Raw genomic sequence first — 17853 nt, 5'->3', positions numbered from 1 at the left:
TGTCGATATGGTGTTAGTGTATGGTGCAGCTAGAGACAATGCGCTCGCGGCGACTAGGTTGTACCGGGAACGATGACCACAACGTCACCCCCCATGTGCAAATAGAATCCTATAGTGCGTTCAGCGACTGCGAGATACGGAAAGTGTTGTTCGTCGAGGAGAAGGACGTGATCAGCAAGTGAAGAGAAAATATTTTGATCCATATTTGAAATTTCACTTACGAAAAGAATACGCAAAAATAGGACTTTTTCGTATAAGACTTTTCTATTGCAAATATCATTAGGAATCTGTAGTTTAATTTTTATAAATTATACACGCCACACCCTGTACAGAATTTTTAGAAAAATTATTTGAATTTAATTAGAACCTACCTTTTAAAATAAAGCAAAAATAAGGTTTTTTTCTACTGAAATGCTGAAATATATATAAATAAAAAAGCCTGAAAAGTGGTATGATGTAGGTATGGAAAATTGTAATCGTTTGTAAATTAAGTAACTGTTTTAAAGTTGTACCGTATCAAATTGTAAAAATAACAGAAACAACTTTGAATAAATTATTTGGGAAAATAATGGGAAAATTTTATATCCATTCAAATTACTTTCCTGTTACGGAACAAAGCATCTAATTTTGCTTTAAGTGGTATCATATTCACATTGTTAAAACTATTACACTTAATTTAATCCGAAATAATGTGTTAAAGTAGGTAATTGCAATTGTTACTTTCGATCTATTATGGCTCTGTTTGGACTCTAGCTTTATTAAAATACTTTACATTTATTTCCTTACCTATCCTTATGATCAGCTACTTTTGCCATGGCAGTTATATTGGATATTTTCCGACCTGATAGTTCTGACATAAGCTTGTTAGGGACAGAACAGTGGCCGCGTTTTTTTTACCTGAGACCTCAGTTAATCTCCTTACTTGACCAATCACATTCAGGATAGTTGAAATCTCAGGTAAATAATACACTGCTGTTGTTTGAGTCTGGTAACATTAAACATTTTTTTTTCATTTGATTATTTAAATTATGTACCTATTGTAGATATTCTAATAAAACTAATAGTGACAATTTCATTCCATTTATCTACGAAAAACGATAATAGTACTATCAATAGTGACAACTAAAGCAAGAGGTGATAAGGTTAATTTTATTACTAACTTAACAATGAGAATAATGGCAATTAAATTGTTGAATGCTGACTTGTTGATTAACAGTTTATTATGAAGTTATTGCCTGGAGACTTAATTATGTCAGATCGGCAGATTTAACAAATATAACCTGTTGTTACAGATATTTATATGCAATAAAAATTATTAATTGACTTAGTAGTATATTATACAGGGTGATTCAAAATTAAGTACAAAGAATTTAGGGGCATATTTTTGAAACTTTTTTTTTCTTATAAACGTGGGTCCAGAAATGCTTAGTTTTCGGTATACACGGTGTTAAAGTTTTTATTTTGTTCGATTTTTTAGGATTCATTTCCAAACAGATTTGAATGTTGGCATAAAAGTTGATGTACGGAGGTTTTTTAGGAAGCTAAATTTAAATACGTTACTGCTAATGACGCTGTTTGTAGAGGGCGCCATCTATAAGGGTACGCTTGAATTAAATTGGACTTAATTTTGCGTTGATTAATGACAATACTACTGTTTATATTAGTCAGCAGTGATTTTCTCGAAAACGGTTAATTGCTAAAGAGTTAAAATTCAAGATCATTCCATTACTGATTAGATGGTAAAACTAAATTTTAAACTTTTTCTTCGTAAATAGTTAATAAAATTTGAAAATATGGTGTGCATATAACTTCATCAGCCAATATCTCGAAAATAGTTGGTCCGACGGATTTCGATCAAGTATACCTTTTTTTCTCAAAATTGATAGGGGAATAAACGTACTAATACGAAACGTCAATATACATTCAATTCAAACGTACCCTTATAGGTGGGGGCCCTCTACAAACAGCGTCAAAAGCAATTGCATATTTAAATTTAGCATCCTAAACCCCATTTGTGGTTTATACCAATACATTTTGGCGTACCCCAAGGTTCCATACTTAGCCCCTTATTATTTTCTATTTACATTCAAGTTTTAAATATATGTAATATTCATCATGAGAACTGGATTTTTAACGAGATTTTTGTCAAAAATTTGCTCGAGAAAAATGCAATTATTTTGAGCGCCGCAACACAATAATTGTCAATTTTAGATACTTATCAGTTACTAGCTTAGCATACTTGGATATTTGGTGTCGCGGACATCGAACATGTGACGTAAATAATTGTTTTAGTACCAAATATTAAGCAACATTACTTAAGCTCCTTCCACCTCGATGTTTTGCAAATAAAATGGTTTTTTAGTACTTACTGACTTATCACGACAATACGAAGAAACATTTTTAGAATTGCTGATTCTATAGGTAGCTTATAGGACTTAGTTTACAAATATAACAAATCGTTCTACATAGTTACATACAATTTTCCTTAGCGGCTGTTATGTTACCACCATGTACTCATTGCTACTGTATTGATTATCTATTTTAATATGTTTGATGTTTGATCACAGTTATTAACACACGCACCGCAGGCACACTATCTTTTAATAAAAATAAAACACAGTTAAAAGTATGATTCTAGAAAAATAAATAAGTTCCCTTAAATATTTGTTCACTAATAATTATGCTTAAGACTTAAACAATAACGTTTCCCTAAAACTGATGATAACTCATCTCACGATTTTTCTGTTTAATCAAAAAAAGGGGACCAAGAAGTGGACGACACTTCAAGTACAGCTACAAATATTCACCTCTTTTATGCAGGATGTAACTCGAGGACAATTCCAAAGGTTTCCAATCAGTTTTAACCAATTTAACCGTTTTACAGTTTTCATGGTTAAATTAAAAATGCTTAGTTTTAGTGCATCCTACATTATCATTAAAAAATCTTCTCCAAATTTGTAATCGCCTTATATACATAATTAATTTAATATTAAATATTTTAGGAACTACATCGTATAGCCTCGCACCATAATTAATACGGCAATTGTCATTTCTGTAAACAGCACTATTCCATTTGAGTATTAATCTTTTATATGATAATCGACTCGGGCCTCACATATAGTTAATATTTTATACAAAATGACCGTTAGCGGTGTCTATTGCCGTATATCTATCACGCAATCAACAAATGTTTATGTTGACTTTGAGGTATTGAAAATATTAACACTTGTCATTGCCAGGAACGATGTTATCAATTTTCATCGACGCTAATAATTGCCCCTGCGTCATAACCACTAACAATACAAACTTAAAGCACGGAAAGAAATGAAAATAATAATTAAATGCTACCTACACTGGAACACGCCTAATTACCTGAAAAACATTTATAAATTACACTGTTCCGAAAATCAATAGCTGCTCGATATAGAAGTGTAACTGAGATGAGATGACGGCAAGACATCTTAATAAAATGTTATTATTTTCATTGTACAGGATGTCAAAATATAATAAAATGGATCTAGCAATAATTTCAAACTCATTACACTAATAAAGTCAAGAATCTCAGCAGCTATGTTTTTTAGATGACAATGAGAAAAAATGCTTTTACTTTGGATTCATCGGTAGAGGATGGTAGTGACTTCTCCATTATATTCACAGTCTAATAGGTATTAGTTAACCATATTTAACCAGTACAGGGTCAAAGTACGGTCTCCTAATGTGACAGAGCTATTCCATCCATTTTTTAATCCATTTATTAGGTTTTACTTGTTCTATTGACAATAGCAACAAAACGAAAACCTTCCAAACTTGCTTTTGTATTTATTTACTTTTCTTAGTTTGAGACGATATTTCTGGTTTATAAAATAAATTCCTTGTCCCATCCCCTGGGCACAAGAGATTATTTATTCAAAATTTCGCCGAAAGTTGCGCTTCTGCATCATTCTGTGTTAATACGATGAAAACTTTTTGTAACTGCTGATTCCACCAACAGCTTTGCCTCCGTTTACAAGTGTTGGTCTGGAAATCGTTCAACACAAATATTAGCAGTTAACTACCAGTTTTAATCAGCGTTTCCATACGTTATCACAAAGTCTACTAATTAATTCTTTCTTATCGTATTGACAGGCTATTTTAGTAGGTTTATTTGCATACACACACCACAGGCACACTGTTCTTTCATAAAAAGAAAAAGGACCTACAAAAATAAATGACGCCACTTAAACATTTGTTCAGTAATTATAATTTTCATAATAAAAGACATAAACAACACAAACAAAAATAAAAAACATTTCCATAATGAAAACTGGTTTGGAACCAATGATTACTTAAAATTGGATCAGCAATTTTTCTGTTTACTGCAAAACGAGACGAAAAGCGAAGACGTCATTTACTGCCACAAATGTTCACCTCTCTTTATGTAGTATGTAACTCGGAGACTATTCCAGAGGTTTTTAATAAATTTTAACAATTTTTATTATTATTAATTTTAAGCCGTTCTGCAGTTTCAAATATTTTGCATATGCATTCCCCCGACCATCCATCCAAATTTGTAAACACCCTGTATATGTTACATTGAAATCGTTAGCAAGGTTTGAATTTCAACAAATAAATTAACATTATTGAATCAATTTATATTAGAAAATCAGCTTTTGTAGAAGAACAGGAATTTAATTATGAATTGAACTATTCACTAATTATTTCCCATTTTTGCAAACGTATATCGCCCTTTTTTCTTTTTGCGCAATTATTCAGTAACTACTGAAAATATTTGAGACTTCCATAAAGCAAATCGGCGCCAGACCGGTCTGGCATCGTTCGGAATGCTTCCAAGTTTGAAGGGGCTGGACTTGACAAACATCATAAGGATAACGACGTTCCAATAAACTTCTTGTTAACGTCAATTTATTCTTCTATTTCTGGAATTTATTTGCGATAAGCATTATTTTTCTGGACTGGCGTTTCACATCTGTCTTGACAAATGACAAGATATTAATTTCCCTTTGCGAGCATGAAAAATAATTGTTTTACTAGCGGGAGAATATTCTCCTAAGCAAGTGAACATTAAGTTAAATATAGATGCCTGAAGCAGAAGATATAGTTTTGCTCATTTTATACAGAATATTTCTGAAATAAGTGCGCTTCTTCATAAGGATCTAAAATGTCATATTTAGAAGACAAAAAAATTGTTAAATCAGACACAAAATTTCTAAATCGGCCCTGTTCTATACAGGGTGTCTCATAATTAGCTGCCAACCCTGAACAGGCCGATTCTATGATCAAAACTAAGTAAAAAAGTTCATATGAACATAGGTCCGGAAATGCTTCCTAAGGGCACAGGGACCCATTGAAGAGAGAGGAATGGAAATCATTTTTTTGCAATATCTCTCAATCGCGTTGTGATAAATGAATGAAATTTGGTATACACAGCTAAATTTTGATGAGCAATTTGATGGACTAATCCATTTATTTCCACAAGGTCCATTGGGGTGGGTACGGGGGGGCCCTTGGTACTTTGCGTGTGTAACTTTTTCATCTTTGACTTTTTAACAAATTGGACAGCAAATTCCGTTTTCCCGAACTGTTTTACGTTAAAAAGGTACTCTTGTTTCAAATCGTTATCTTTAACGGTTTCTGAGAAAATCGCTCTTGAATTAATCCCACTTTGGTCAATTTCATAGTAATTTAAACAAAAAATAATAATAATAATTTAATACGTAATCAGTAATACACATTATTGATGTAGAACAATTATGATATGATGATTTGTTTATGGCTTTTGCGATGGTAATGCTGCGCGGCAGAACGCGAGTACGGCAGAAGGTTTCCAAACAGAAGGCTGACATCAAGGAGGACATTCCTCACTGTATTCCGCAATTTAGCTGCAACCGTCACTTTTCGAAGGGATCATAAGATGGAAACTTAATTTTGATAACAGACAACAAGCTATTTTAAAAACTGTTCAAAAAACCCTCCACCTTCTCTGATACAAAGTCTTGCCCTACGTGTAACACTTCTCGAAGCTATTAAGATGCTAAAACGGTTTTGACGAATTTCATTGGCTGCATCATTGATACGCTGCAGCAATTCCTCACGGGTATCGACTTCGGTGGCGTAAACTTTTTGATTTAGATATCCCCAGAAAAAGAAGTCCAGCGGGGTTAGGTCGGGAGAACGCGGCGGCCAAGCTACCGGTCCGTGCCTCCCTATCCACCGTCCAGCGAAATTTTCGTTTAGGAAATTTAGAACATTGCGACCACTATGTGCCGGGGCTCCATCGTGTTGAAAAAACATGTTACGTCGTAAATTTAGAGGCAGATCATCGAGAATTTGGGGAAGATTTTCTTGAAGTAAGTTTAAATAAAGATTTGAATTGAGACGTTGTGGAATTTCAATAGGTCCAATCAGAGTGTCGTGAATTATTCCCGCCCATAAATTTATGGAAAACCGTTGCTGGAAGTTTGTTCTCCGAACAACATGTGGGTTCTCTTCTTCCCAATAATGAGAATTATGAAAATTTAATTTTCCATTTCGGGTAAAAGTAGCTTCGTCACACCACAAAATTTTGGAAGCTTGCTCGTTGTCCAGCGACAAAATCCAGCGACAAAATTGCATACGTGGCGCAAAATCTTCTGGTATCAAGCCATGTACACGTCGATAGTGATAGGCATGTAGACCTTGTCGCTTTAATATTCTTCCAACCTGAAATGTTAGTAGCACATCTAATCAATTCTGTTAAGGAAATCTTTAAGATATGTAGTACCGTTGGCCGAGGAACATTTATTTGCCTTGAAATGTTCCGTATGCTAGTCGTAGGATCTTGTTCAATAGCGTCAAGGACCTCCGCTTCCCTATTAATCCTGGGACGTCCTTGACCCGGTGCCTTTCGAAAAGTGGCGGTTGCAGCTAAGTTGCGGAATACCGTAGGGAATGTCCTCCTTGATGGCAGCCTTCGGTTTGGAAACCTTCTCCCGTACTCGCGTTCTGCCGCTGCAGCATTACCATCGCAAAAGCCATAAATAAATATCATATCAACTAACTCTTGTCCCGTAAACTCTTCCATTTTTTTCGCTTAGAACTATTAAATTGGCAATCGGGTTGACAATACTTTGACATAAGAATACCTTGATAATTTTGTTTAAATTACTATGAAATTGACCAAAGTGGGATTAATTCAAGAGCGATTTTCTCAGAAACCGTTAAAGATAACGATTTGAAACAAGAGTACCTTTTTAACGTAAAACAGTTCGGGAAAACGGAATTTGCTGTCCAATTTGTTAAAAAGTCAAAGATGAAAAAGTTACACACGCAAAGTACCAAGGGCCCCCCCGTACCCACCCCAATGGACCTTGTGGAAATAAATGGATTAGTCCATCAAATTGCTCATCAAAATTTAGCTGTGTATACCAAATTTCATTCATTTATCACAACGCGATTGAGAGATATTGCAAAAAAATGATTTCCATTCCTCCCTCTTCAATGGGTCCCTGTGCCCTTAGGAAGCATTTCCGGACCCATGTTCATATGAACTTTTTTACTCAGTTTTGATCATAGAATCGGCTTGTTCAGGGTTGGCAGCTAATTATGAGACACCCTGTATAGTCAATGTTCGATTTTCACATTTATGGGTGTTTCAAAAAGATCATCCAATGCACTTGGTGTTAAAAAAAACTTGTAGGCCCGAGTGCCGCTGGCACGAGCCAACGGTCAAGTCGGCAAATGCTATCTTGCTTACCTTTCTCGTATTTATTTAAATAAATAATACGAAAACTACTATTTCATAAAAAATATATTTTTTTATATTTAACTGTGTGTTAACATAACATAGTAGTAGTACTATTGCTACTTATAACCTTATAATATAATTAAGAGTGTACCGAGTAGCTCAGTCGGCATAGTTAAGAAAAGTATTTGTACACACATAAGTGAGCAAAATATTATTTAAGTAGAAAATAGTAAAATAATAAAGGACTGTGGGATCACACTGAAGGAAAAGGGTAAGTTTACGAATATTTACAATTAATTAAAAAGTAGGACAAAGGAAAACAATAAGAAAAGAATGGAAGAAATTAGGCATGGAAAAATGAAGAAAAAGTATTTTGTATTGTCAGGGCAATAGGGTAAGATTCCCATATAAAGTTTTGTGATGTTCACAGAAATTCACAATCATACATTTGTCATAAGCTTCGCACAAAAAGACACATCAGAGGTTCTTCTAACTCCTAACATACACACATATTTTCTAACTTAATCAATCTCTTACTCTTCTGGGAGTAAATTATACTGTCCTTGCATTCTTATAATATTAAAAAATCAGTATCTCTACCGTCTTCGACTTCTATTGTTCATGTTTGGTTGAGGTTGAAAAACGTTTCCATCGTGACCTCTTTAAAAAATGTTACTATTTGTTCTCTGTGGAACTGTCACATACAGGATCGGAAAGTCCCCATGGTTCATCGGCCGTTACGTGATAGCGATAAAGTAAGTCATAGAAATCCGTGCGATAGAGAAAGATGGCTATAATGAAGGCGTCTAATAGTCACCGCCCATTTCGCCCTTCCACAAATAAGAAGTGGATCTTATTTGTGGAATGGGCGGTGACTATTAGACGCTTTCATTATAGCCATCTTTCTCTATCGCACGGATTTCTATGACTCTCTTTATCGCTCTCACGTAACGGCCGATGAACCATGGGGACTTTCCGACCCTGTATAACAGTTCACAGTGCTATAAAAGGAGCGCCTTAATTACGACAACATTTAAAAAAAAGTGGAAATGTGGTAAATATACATATCAAACAAACAGTTAAGTTAAAAATCAGTCTTCTTTCTAGTTTAATATTAATGAAAGTATCTTCCTCTACCTTCTTCCCACAGGGAAAGGCTTAAACGAGGAATGTCCTCTCCTTCACAGCTGACTAGATTGTTTCTGAAAAATAAATTTAATAATGTAATATTTTCTGTAATTGAACATTAAAAACATAAATTGAGTATGTATCGGTTACATGTATACAGTGTGTCCAAAATAAGGATGGGATAGCATTAGTATCTAGGAAACAGTAAGAGATACAGGGTGACTCAAATTAGAAAAAAGTTTGTCGTCAACATTTTTGCAATCCGACCTTTCGTCTCCGAGGGGCCATTATCAGGTTAATTTTTCTAAATACGCCGCTGCTATTTTTACGACAAAATCGAAAGTCATTATTAGATGATATTACTATTGTAATCGCTTCTTAAAAAGGTTTTTAGCTTGTTTAGCTATCATTTAAAATTTTTCCTGAGTACGGCTCCGAACACTTTCAAAATATCTATTTGAGAGAGGCACAGTATAAAAGTCAATACAGCACAAAACATCCAACAATTTTTTTAATCAATAATGTAAAAATGTACCTAATAAAAAAACAATACGAATTTATGAAATGTTTTATTATTTCTAATTAGTATTACTAAACGACACATTGTTAGGTATAAAAAACACAACTTTTTTCTAATTTGAACGACCCTGTATCTCTTACCGTTTCCTAGATCCTAATGCTATCCCATCCTTATCTTGGACACACTGTATATGAACATACGAGGTCTGTTTAGAAAATAACCGAAATTTATTTTTTTTAGCTTTATAATTATTAATTTTATACATTATTGGTCCTTGCTCCTTGCCTCCTTCCAAAATCTTCCCTCTCTTATTCACACACTTTTTCCAGTGGTGTTTCCATTTGGAGAAGACCGAACTTTATTTTTTTTAACTGTATAATTAATTTTAGACATTATTGGTCCTTGCTTCCTTTCAAGATCTTCCCTACCTTATTCACACATTATTTCCAGTGGAATTTCCATTCCTGGGCAGCTTCATTTGAAATGGCCTTTAAAGTCTGTCACGAATTTGCTTTGATGTCAGTGCCATAGTCTGAAAACGGCGTTTTTTCAGAACTGATTTTAATTTCAGAAATAAGGAAAAATCCCAAGGAGCTAGGTCTGGCGAGTGAGGAGGTTGAGAGGGGACAGTAATTTCATTTTTGGCCCAAAATTGACAAATTAACAAAGCTGAGTGTGCGGAAGCGTTATCATGGTGCAACAACCATGAGTTGTCTCGCTACAACTCTAGTCTCTTGCGGATTTATTCACCTAACCGTTGTAAAACGCCTTGATAGTACACACAATTCAGTATTCTACCTTAAGGCAAGAATTCGAAATGCACAATTCCATTAAAGTTAAAAAAAAAACAGTGACTATCATTTTAACATTGGATCGAGACTGACGTGCTTTCTTGGGGCGTGGAGATCCTTTGCCAATCCATTGCGATGATTAAAATTTTGTCTCATTGTCAATATCGTCATTGGATTGTTCAAGGAGTTGCTGATAAACGTCCGCACTATTTTCTTTCTATTCTTCGGTCATCAAACGAATAACAAATTTTGCTGTAACTAGATCCATGTTCAATTTTTCAGTCAAAATTTCATGGCATGACTCTTCTGCAATTTCTCTGATAATGAATTGGTGATTTGTACGCACCAGATTTTTGGCTTTCTGAACGTGGTAGTCATCAGTTGAAGTCGAAGGCCTCCCTGGTCGAGAATCATCTTCAATTAACTGACGACCACTTTTAAATCGTGTAAACAGTTCGTAACATTGCGTACGATGCAGAGCGTCATCGGTTCCAAAAGTTGCAACGTTTCCGTGAAAATTTTTCCGTTTCACGCAAAATTTTACGTTGCATCTTTGTTCCAGAAAATCGCACATTTCCAAAAAAACGCTACTAACACTTAAACATGTTGCGCTCACAAAAACTAAATGAGATATCAACAATCTAAGAACATGTGGTTACAGCATAGGTTATGCGCAACGCAATGCTGCCAACTGCATATCACTAAATACCTCCATTAGCGCGTAATTCAAAAAGTTCAGTTATTTTTTTAACAGACCTCGTACTTTATCAAGTGAATTATTTATTTTTAATTTAACTTTTTAGAAGGACTTTTTGTTATTTGTCAAAAGTTCATATATTTCTCGGTATTAATTGAAATTTTAATTATGAAGATTTCAAATAACTTTCAGGATATCCCAAAATAAATGTAGTTTGTTGTATTTATTTTTATTAATTTTCTCTGAATTTGTAGAAAATAAATAAAAGGAAAAATGTATAAATTGTTATAAACCTTTCTTAAAATTGGAGAATAGTATTATCCTTAAATTTTTCTACTTCGTTATTTAATTTTTGATTCTCCAATTTTCAGGTTCGCTTTTTCATTAACTTTTTTTCATATTCTGAGAAAAGTAATCAAAATAGATGTTCAAGCTCTACCTTTTTGCAAATCAGAAAAGATGATCACACACAAATACTGTAGCAGTCATTACTGTGTTGCTACTGATTACAACCCTGAGCTTAAATTCTTATTAAATAATTTTCCTCACTTTCTATTCGCATGCAAAAAGTTGTGAGACAATAATATCCACCTTACCTCGTATTAACTTTTTCGAAAGCATCGCGTTGCATGGATGTGATATTGTTACCATTATCACAAAAGATCCTAGCCAATGTTACCTTTTTAATTTCGTTTAACTGCGCGACGGAAAAAGGTTTCGGCTGAATTTCATTGGTATAAAAGTAACGGTCTCCTTTTTTTGTGCGCATGAACTGGTCAGCGATGATGCAGGAAAAAGTTGGCCCAAATATAGAACCTTCCTCTACGTTTTCCAATATACCACCCACTATTAGATCTACGTCTTTCGGATTAGAATAAGTCTCTGATAAAATGTTGATATGCTAAAAATTAGAGTAATAGTTAATCGTAATATTAACTAAAGCTACATATTTGTAATGAGGTAAATTACAAATGTTTACATTTCCTTTTCTGATTGAATTAAGTTTTGTATAGAAAGTTTTATTAGTTTCCTATTATACAGGGTGTCAGAGAAATATTCGAAAGAAAATTGACCACAGACTCTTGGGATTAAAATAATGATTGATTTGCCTTATCATCGATTTCCTCAGTTTTTTTTCAAAAATTTTGCAGAAAACCAATAAAAATTGATTGATGATTAAGCAAATTAAACAAATTTAGTGTTAAATGAAGTATGTTCTCACAGGTACCGGGCAAATATTATTAATTTCTTAGGAGTTTGCAAGGAATTATGTGAAATTATAAATTCAATAACAAAATATAATATTCATAATCGTTTTTCAGTACTTTATACGATATTCAGTGACAGTTCATACCACTTTGTATCTTAATTTTGGCGGATTGTGGGAGGTGGCAGTATGATTTTGGAGATAGGTTCAATGTTCATATCGGCTGATAATTTTTTTCAAATAAATGACATTTACAGTCCGTACGATATTTTTTTAGAGAATTCCAAGAAGACATCTGCGCCACTTTCTTGGGATTAACCGCATTCGACACCCGATGTAGAAAGACATTAGCGGCGTGACGTTCACCGTAGCAGCTTGCATTGCATACTGTGTTTTGCAATTACGAAAGCGTGTTTCTTTGTCAGTGTACCATGTTCGGTGTACCAGTACCATCCTGATCCAAATCCGATTGAAATGATATGGGCTCAAGTTAAAAACAACGTAGCAAAGGAAAATTACTTGCAGAACGAAATTGGAGTTGATGTGCTAGTACTCCAATGCGAATTAGAGTTTAAACGTAAAAAAATATTAATAGACATTATGCATTATGCACTTTATGACGGGTACACAGAATGATAATATCAAAAAAGTAACTCGAAAGAAGTGACGCTAAGTTGGCAAATTACAAATAAGTGGCAAAATTACGTGCTTTTTTCACTTTTTTTTTTTACTTTATCATGAACATCTAGACGATCGGAAAACTAGTCATTTTACAGTCAACTACAAAGTAGGACGCGCAAAACAGCGTTATAAACAGGCAGGGTCAGGCAAAAGCCGCTCGGGAATTCGCTCTTTTTGCATTAAATAGAGCTTATTTTTACGGTAATTAAAAAACAGAGCACCTACGCCTCTTTGTTCTCAAGATAACTATTGGACGTATCGGACTGAGATTTTAGAGACAATTAAAGAAATGGTTAAACTTTTATTTTCAAAAAGTTTTACATTGATAGTTCAAGTAATAAACGCGCCAGCAGCAGGAAAAGTTAACATTAATATACGGCCTGCACGCGGCAGGAGCGCCAGGCCCGCGTATGCGCAAGAACGACGCTCTCGTCGCGCGTAAGGTTCTTGACTTGAACGCTTCAAGCAATAAAATGTGCACTAATAATTTTTTTTTAATTTTGAGTTTTTATGATCTAATTCGACTAGAGTATAATAGAAATTTGATTATAACAGCTTCCGATAGTGAAAGTTTTAGTGATGAAGATGATTTCGAAAACTTATCAGGTTAGGAGCTGAAGTATAGGTTGCTTAAATATATGTTTCTTTGTTTATTCCTTTTTTGTACCAGCAAGTTTTTCTATAATTTGTACTCTACGATATTGTAAAATAAAAACACATTTTAATACAAAAAATTTACCTTACTTATATACAGGGTGTTCTGAAAGTCCGTCAGGAAACTCCTGAGGTGATGCTACGGATTAAAATAGTAACATTATGTAATGAACATTGTTTTCGCAGTGTCTTCGCATATTGTTTCTCTTTTCAATAATGCTTAAGTTTCTGTGATGTCTAGCAAGAGAAAAAAGTTATGAACAAAACAAATTTTGAGTTCTAGGTAAAGTGCCCTCTAGCGGCGCATAATGAAACTTTTCTCTGACTGGTCCAATAGAGCTTCATCTACTTAGTAAGTGTGCCAAATGAGAAACTAATCGAACATGAATTAAATAAATTATTTAAATAGAAAAATAAAAAAAATTGAACTTGACAAGCTGTAACTTGCAAACTATTGACAATTCGAAAAAAAAATTTCATTACATACTACTATTATTTCAACCCTGTATATTTTAATATTCTGAAAATAACGCGTAAAATTTCAAAGCATGCCCCTGCTGCTGTAAATTGTTACAGTAGTTCCGATAATAGAACTTTATTGGCTTATTCTTCTCTTGAAATTCTATCTCAACAAATGTTGTACGGACTGTAAGCTACTTCTATAAAGTTTCTCTTCTAAATCAAGATTAAAAATTGGAACATAAACTTTATAAGAATTGTTTTCCTGTCGGTTATTTGAAACAATTTGTCATTTAATATTCAAAGTTTGTTATTTAATTTGTGCACTAACGTCTTCTTTTTTTTTTCTACAGAGATATTGAAAATTGCAATTAGATAGAAAGCTAGATTTAATGAAAAACTTTATTTCGGAAAATAGAACAAGATTAAAAAATATCCATGATAAAGTTGTGTTATGTTTGTGGGCGTTCATTCATTCTCTATACAATTTGTTTTTTAATATAATTTACTCGAAAAACTTACTTTTTCTGGCATAACGTCACTAAAATCGTTAAAATTTTCTGCATTTCGAAGACCACATAACGTACGGTACTGAGTATAACCTGGCAAGCCGTGATCTCTACCACGTTGGATATCCATACTAAGAACATCAAATCCGAAATGCCCATTTGTGTATAGTTTATTAATTAGCTGAAAACAATGTTAATTAACTATAAATACTCACACTTATATTTTACTTACATCTTCTGCAAAGTGCCTATCAATTTTTTGGCTGCTTTGCGTTGCAAGCCCTCTAATAAGAGCATCCAATATACCAGGCTGTTGTATCTTGTTGGGGTTATTGAAATATTTTTGCAAACTAAGTGAACTATTTGCCTCGCGATTTTCGTTGAAGAGCCTAAGAAATAAAAAGTTAGAAACATCGCAATCATTTATTTTACAAAATAAATTTTCTTACTTAATATTTCCATCGTATAAAGATTTCAAGGATCTCATTGTGGCAGTTGCAAAACTATTACTGACCGAGGGATCGATGTTTTCATCAAAAATACTGAAGGCTTCAATGATGCTTCTGTACTTACTAGCTGCAATAAATTTCAAAAATATTACGTGTTTTTCAGAATTGAAACAAAAATATTTTTGGTTTATAGCCGACGAATGAAAATTTTAAATCAGAACTGATAATTTTAACTTTCTATACGAAATTTTGCTTAACAACAATGAGGTTAGAAAAACTATGCCCCATGCTATTATCTGCATTATAACAATCCTTTGGAACTAAACTGATCAAATTTTGATTGAGGTTTGCTGGGCTTTTAAACACTGGAAATATCTCCAAAATTGAGACGATAGAAAGTTACGATCTTCGCGTTGTATTCACAACTTATCCAAAAAAATTGGGAATAGATGTGTCATGAAAAATGGAGTGAACATCGTAAAAAAATTTTTGTAAAGTCCTTATAGTTTCCGAGTAAAAAATTATTGAAGTTGTAGTATTTCCAACCTTTACATCGTTGGGCTACTGTAGTCTAGAGCGGCTTTCACCCACGTGGCTCCAGGCGATTCCGAATACTGACATCGGATTTTAGTATTATCGTTGTTGCGATTGTGTTTACATTAGTTTTTCAAGTAAGCAATGTTTTACGTGTATAGCAACTCGGAGTTGATGGATATCGTTTTAATTTATGGTGAAGTACGACAACATTTGTGTTATGGTGAAGCAAGACAACATTTGTGTTAGTTCGTAGAAACTGGGTAAGACGGGCCCAAATGTGTTTACATGTCGGTGGACAAAATTTTGAACTGTTCTTGTCAATGTCAAATTATTTTAGTAATAAAAAACCACAAATAAATTTTATTAATTAATAATAACAATAGCGGCAAAAGCAGTTGAATTTGCTGATATAAAAAGGTTTTATTTATTCTTTCCTTATATAAAATCATATTATTCTTTTGCCACCAGATGTACAAATTAATGTTTCATAAATATAATTTAGACATATTGTAGCCCATTTGCTATAAGTTTCAGGAGATGTACAATGACAGACAATTAAGTACTGTTTGAGAAAAACCAAAAAATAATAAACTATACCAAAGTTTTTAAAAAAATATATAGCAGCACTTTGTACTGAAAATTAATTTTGAGATAGTCTTGGCCAACTTTTCAAGGCAAAGCGAAACAAGTTAATTTAACAATTTCTATAAAAACTCTAAACACATCTCATTGTACAATATGATGCATTTTAATTTCATGCAATTTCTGATAAAAATACGTAATAACCAATAATAGAAGGAGATAATTAAAATCATATAATTTCGCCTGCTGCGACTCACTCAAAGAAATTGGAACGATGCACTGGGAACTTGGAATATACAGGGTGGCCCAAAATTACCGAAGGGGTTTTAATTCCTTATAACTTTTTTTATTATAATATTTTTTTTATTTCTTTTCAGTATTTTGTAAAGAAGACTTGGGGAATTTAAAATGGAACAGTACACAATTGAACAACGTGCTCAAATCGTTGAACTTTATTTCTCAAATCAACGGTCCATTGTTTTGACTCAGCGTGCATATCGTCGTTATTTTAATGTGCGTGTTGGACCCTCAGAGTCAACAATAAACCGTCTGGTTGCAAATTTTCGACAACAAGGGGCAGCAAGGAACCTTCCTGGTGCCGGCAGACGACGAACGGTGCACACGGATGACAATATTGAACGGGTACAGGAGAGTATTCGGGAAGATGGAGAAACATCAACCAGGAGACGTTCGACACAACTTGGCCTCTCACGAGGGTCGCTGCAGAGAATTTTGCATACAATAAGAATGTTTCCATACAAAATTCAGCTTGTCCAAGAAATAAAATCGACAGATTACCAGCAACGACTTGATTATGCAATTTATTTCCGGCAAAAAGCAGAAGAAAATCATGATTTTATTCATAATTTAATTATGAGCGACGAAGCCCATTTCCAATTAAATGGGTTCGTTAATAGGCAAAATTGCAGGATATGGGCTACGGAAAATCCAAGAGTAGTTCAACAGCGACAATTACACCCACTTAAGTGTACTGTTTGGTGCGGTATTTCGTCGGAAAGGATAATTGGCCCATATTTTTTTGAAAATGAACACGGTGTCGCCGTTTCCATCACTGGTGTTCGATATCGGACAATGTTACAAAAATTTTTTAAGGCCAGCCGTGGAAAACCATCCGCAAGTATGGTTCCAACAGGATGGAGCCACAGCGCACACTGCGAGGGACACAATGGCTCTTTTACGCGACACCTTTGGTGAACGAATTATTTCGCGTACCAGCGATTTTAATTGGCTTCCGCGTTCACCGGATTTAACCGCTCCAGATTTTTTTCCTTTGGGGTTATTTGAAAGGAAAAGTCTATATTAATAAGCCTAGAACCATCCAGCAATTAAAAAACAATATACGTGACGAAATCAACAACATAACACCTGAAGTTTTGCGAAAGGTTATGGAAAATGTTTTGGAAAGAGCACGAATATGCGAAGCAGAAAATGGCCACCACTTGCGAGATATAATTTTTCATAATTAAATTAAAAATATTCTCCATTAATATACTGTATTTAAAAAAAAAAAAAATTATAATTATGTCTTAAATAAAAAGTTATAATTAACTCAAACCCCTTCGGTAATTTTGGGCCACCCGGTACATACATTAAACAAACCAGGTGTTCAAATAGCTAAATAGAAAAAAAAGTAAATGAAGCATAAACCATTGGCGACAGCAATACAGGAAACAGAATGGATAGGATAGTGAAATTAATGAAAATAGATAATTTATAGTCAACTTTGCTACTAGTAAAAATATGTTTCTATCATCGAAATATTCATAATATGATTTGGATGTCACCAAATGGAGGTATAAGTAACCAATAAAACCAAGTTGCATCTAGATAATGGACGTTAGGTTAAGAAGATGAGCTGGTTGTGGGTCAGATCATTAAGAAATTAAATTTAGATG

The 17853-nt window shown here is 33.8% G+C and overlaps 1 protein-coding gene across 3 annotated transcripts in view; it reads right to left on the bottom strand.

The window, feature by feature from the left end:
- Positions 1 to 8644: 8644 nt before the first annotated feature.
- Positions 8645 to 17853, bottom strand: part of LOC108914098 (peroxidase) — a 40262-nt gene continuing 31053 nt past the window's right edge. For all 3 annotated transcript variants that reach the window (XM_018719808.1, XM_018719809.1, XM_018719807.1), the window contains exons 8-12: positions 14819 to 14945; positions 14602 to 14758; positions 14383 to 14550; positions 11456 to 11760; positions 8645 to 8925 (exon numbers count right to left, since the gene is read on the bottom strand). In XM_018719808.1, coding sequence (XP_018575324.1) covers positions 8838 to 8925; positions 11456 to 11760; positions 14383 to 14550; positions 14602 to 14758; positions 14819 to 14945 — 845 coding nt within the window. In that variant the 3' untranslated portion in view covers positions 8645 to 8837. The remainder of the gene's footprint in view (positions 8926 to 11455; positions 11761 to 14382; positions 14551 to 14601; positions 14759 to 14818; positions 14946 to 17853) is intronic.

This window comes from Anoplophora glabripennis, unplaced genomic scaffold (genome assembly GCF_000390285.2).
Source record: "Anoplophora glabripennis isolate ALB-LARVAE unplaced genomic scaffold, Agla_2.0 scaffold704, whole genome shotgun sequence".
NCBI classification, from domain to species: Eukaryota; Metazoa; Arthropoda; class Insecta; order Coleoptera; family Cerambycidae; genus Anoplophora; species Anoplophora glabripennis.
Note: the sequence above shows the minus strand (reverse complement) of the source record. Positions and strands in the feature narration are given on the sequence as shown.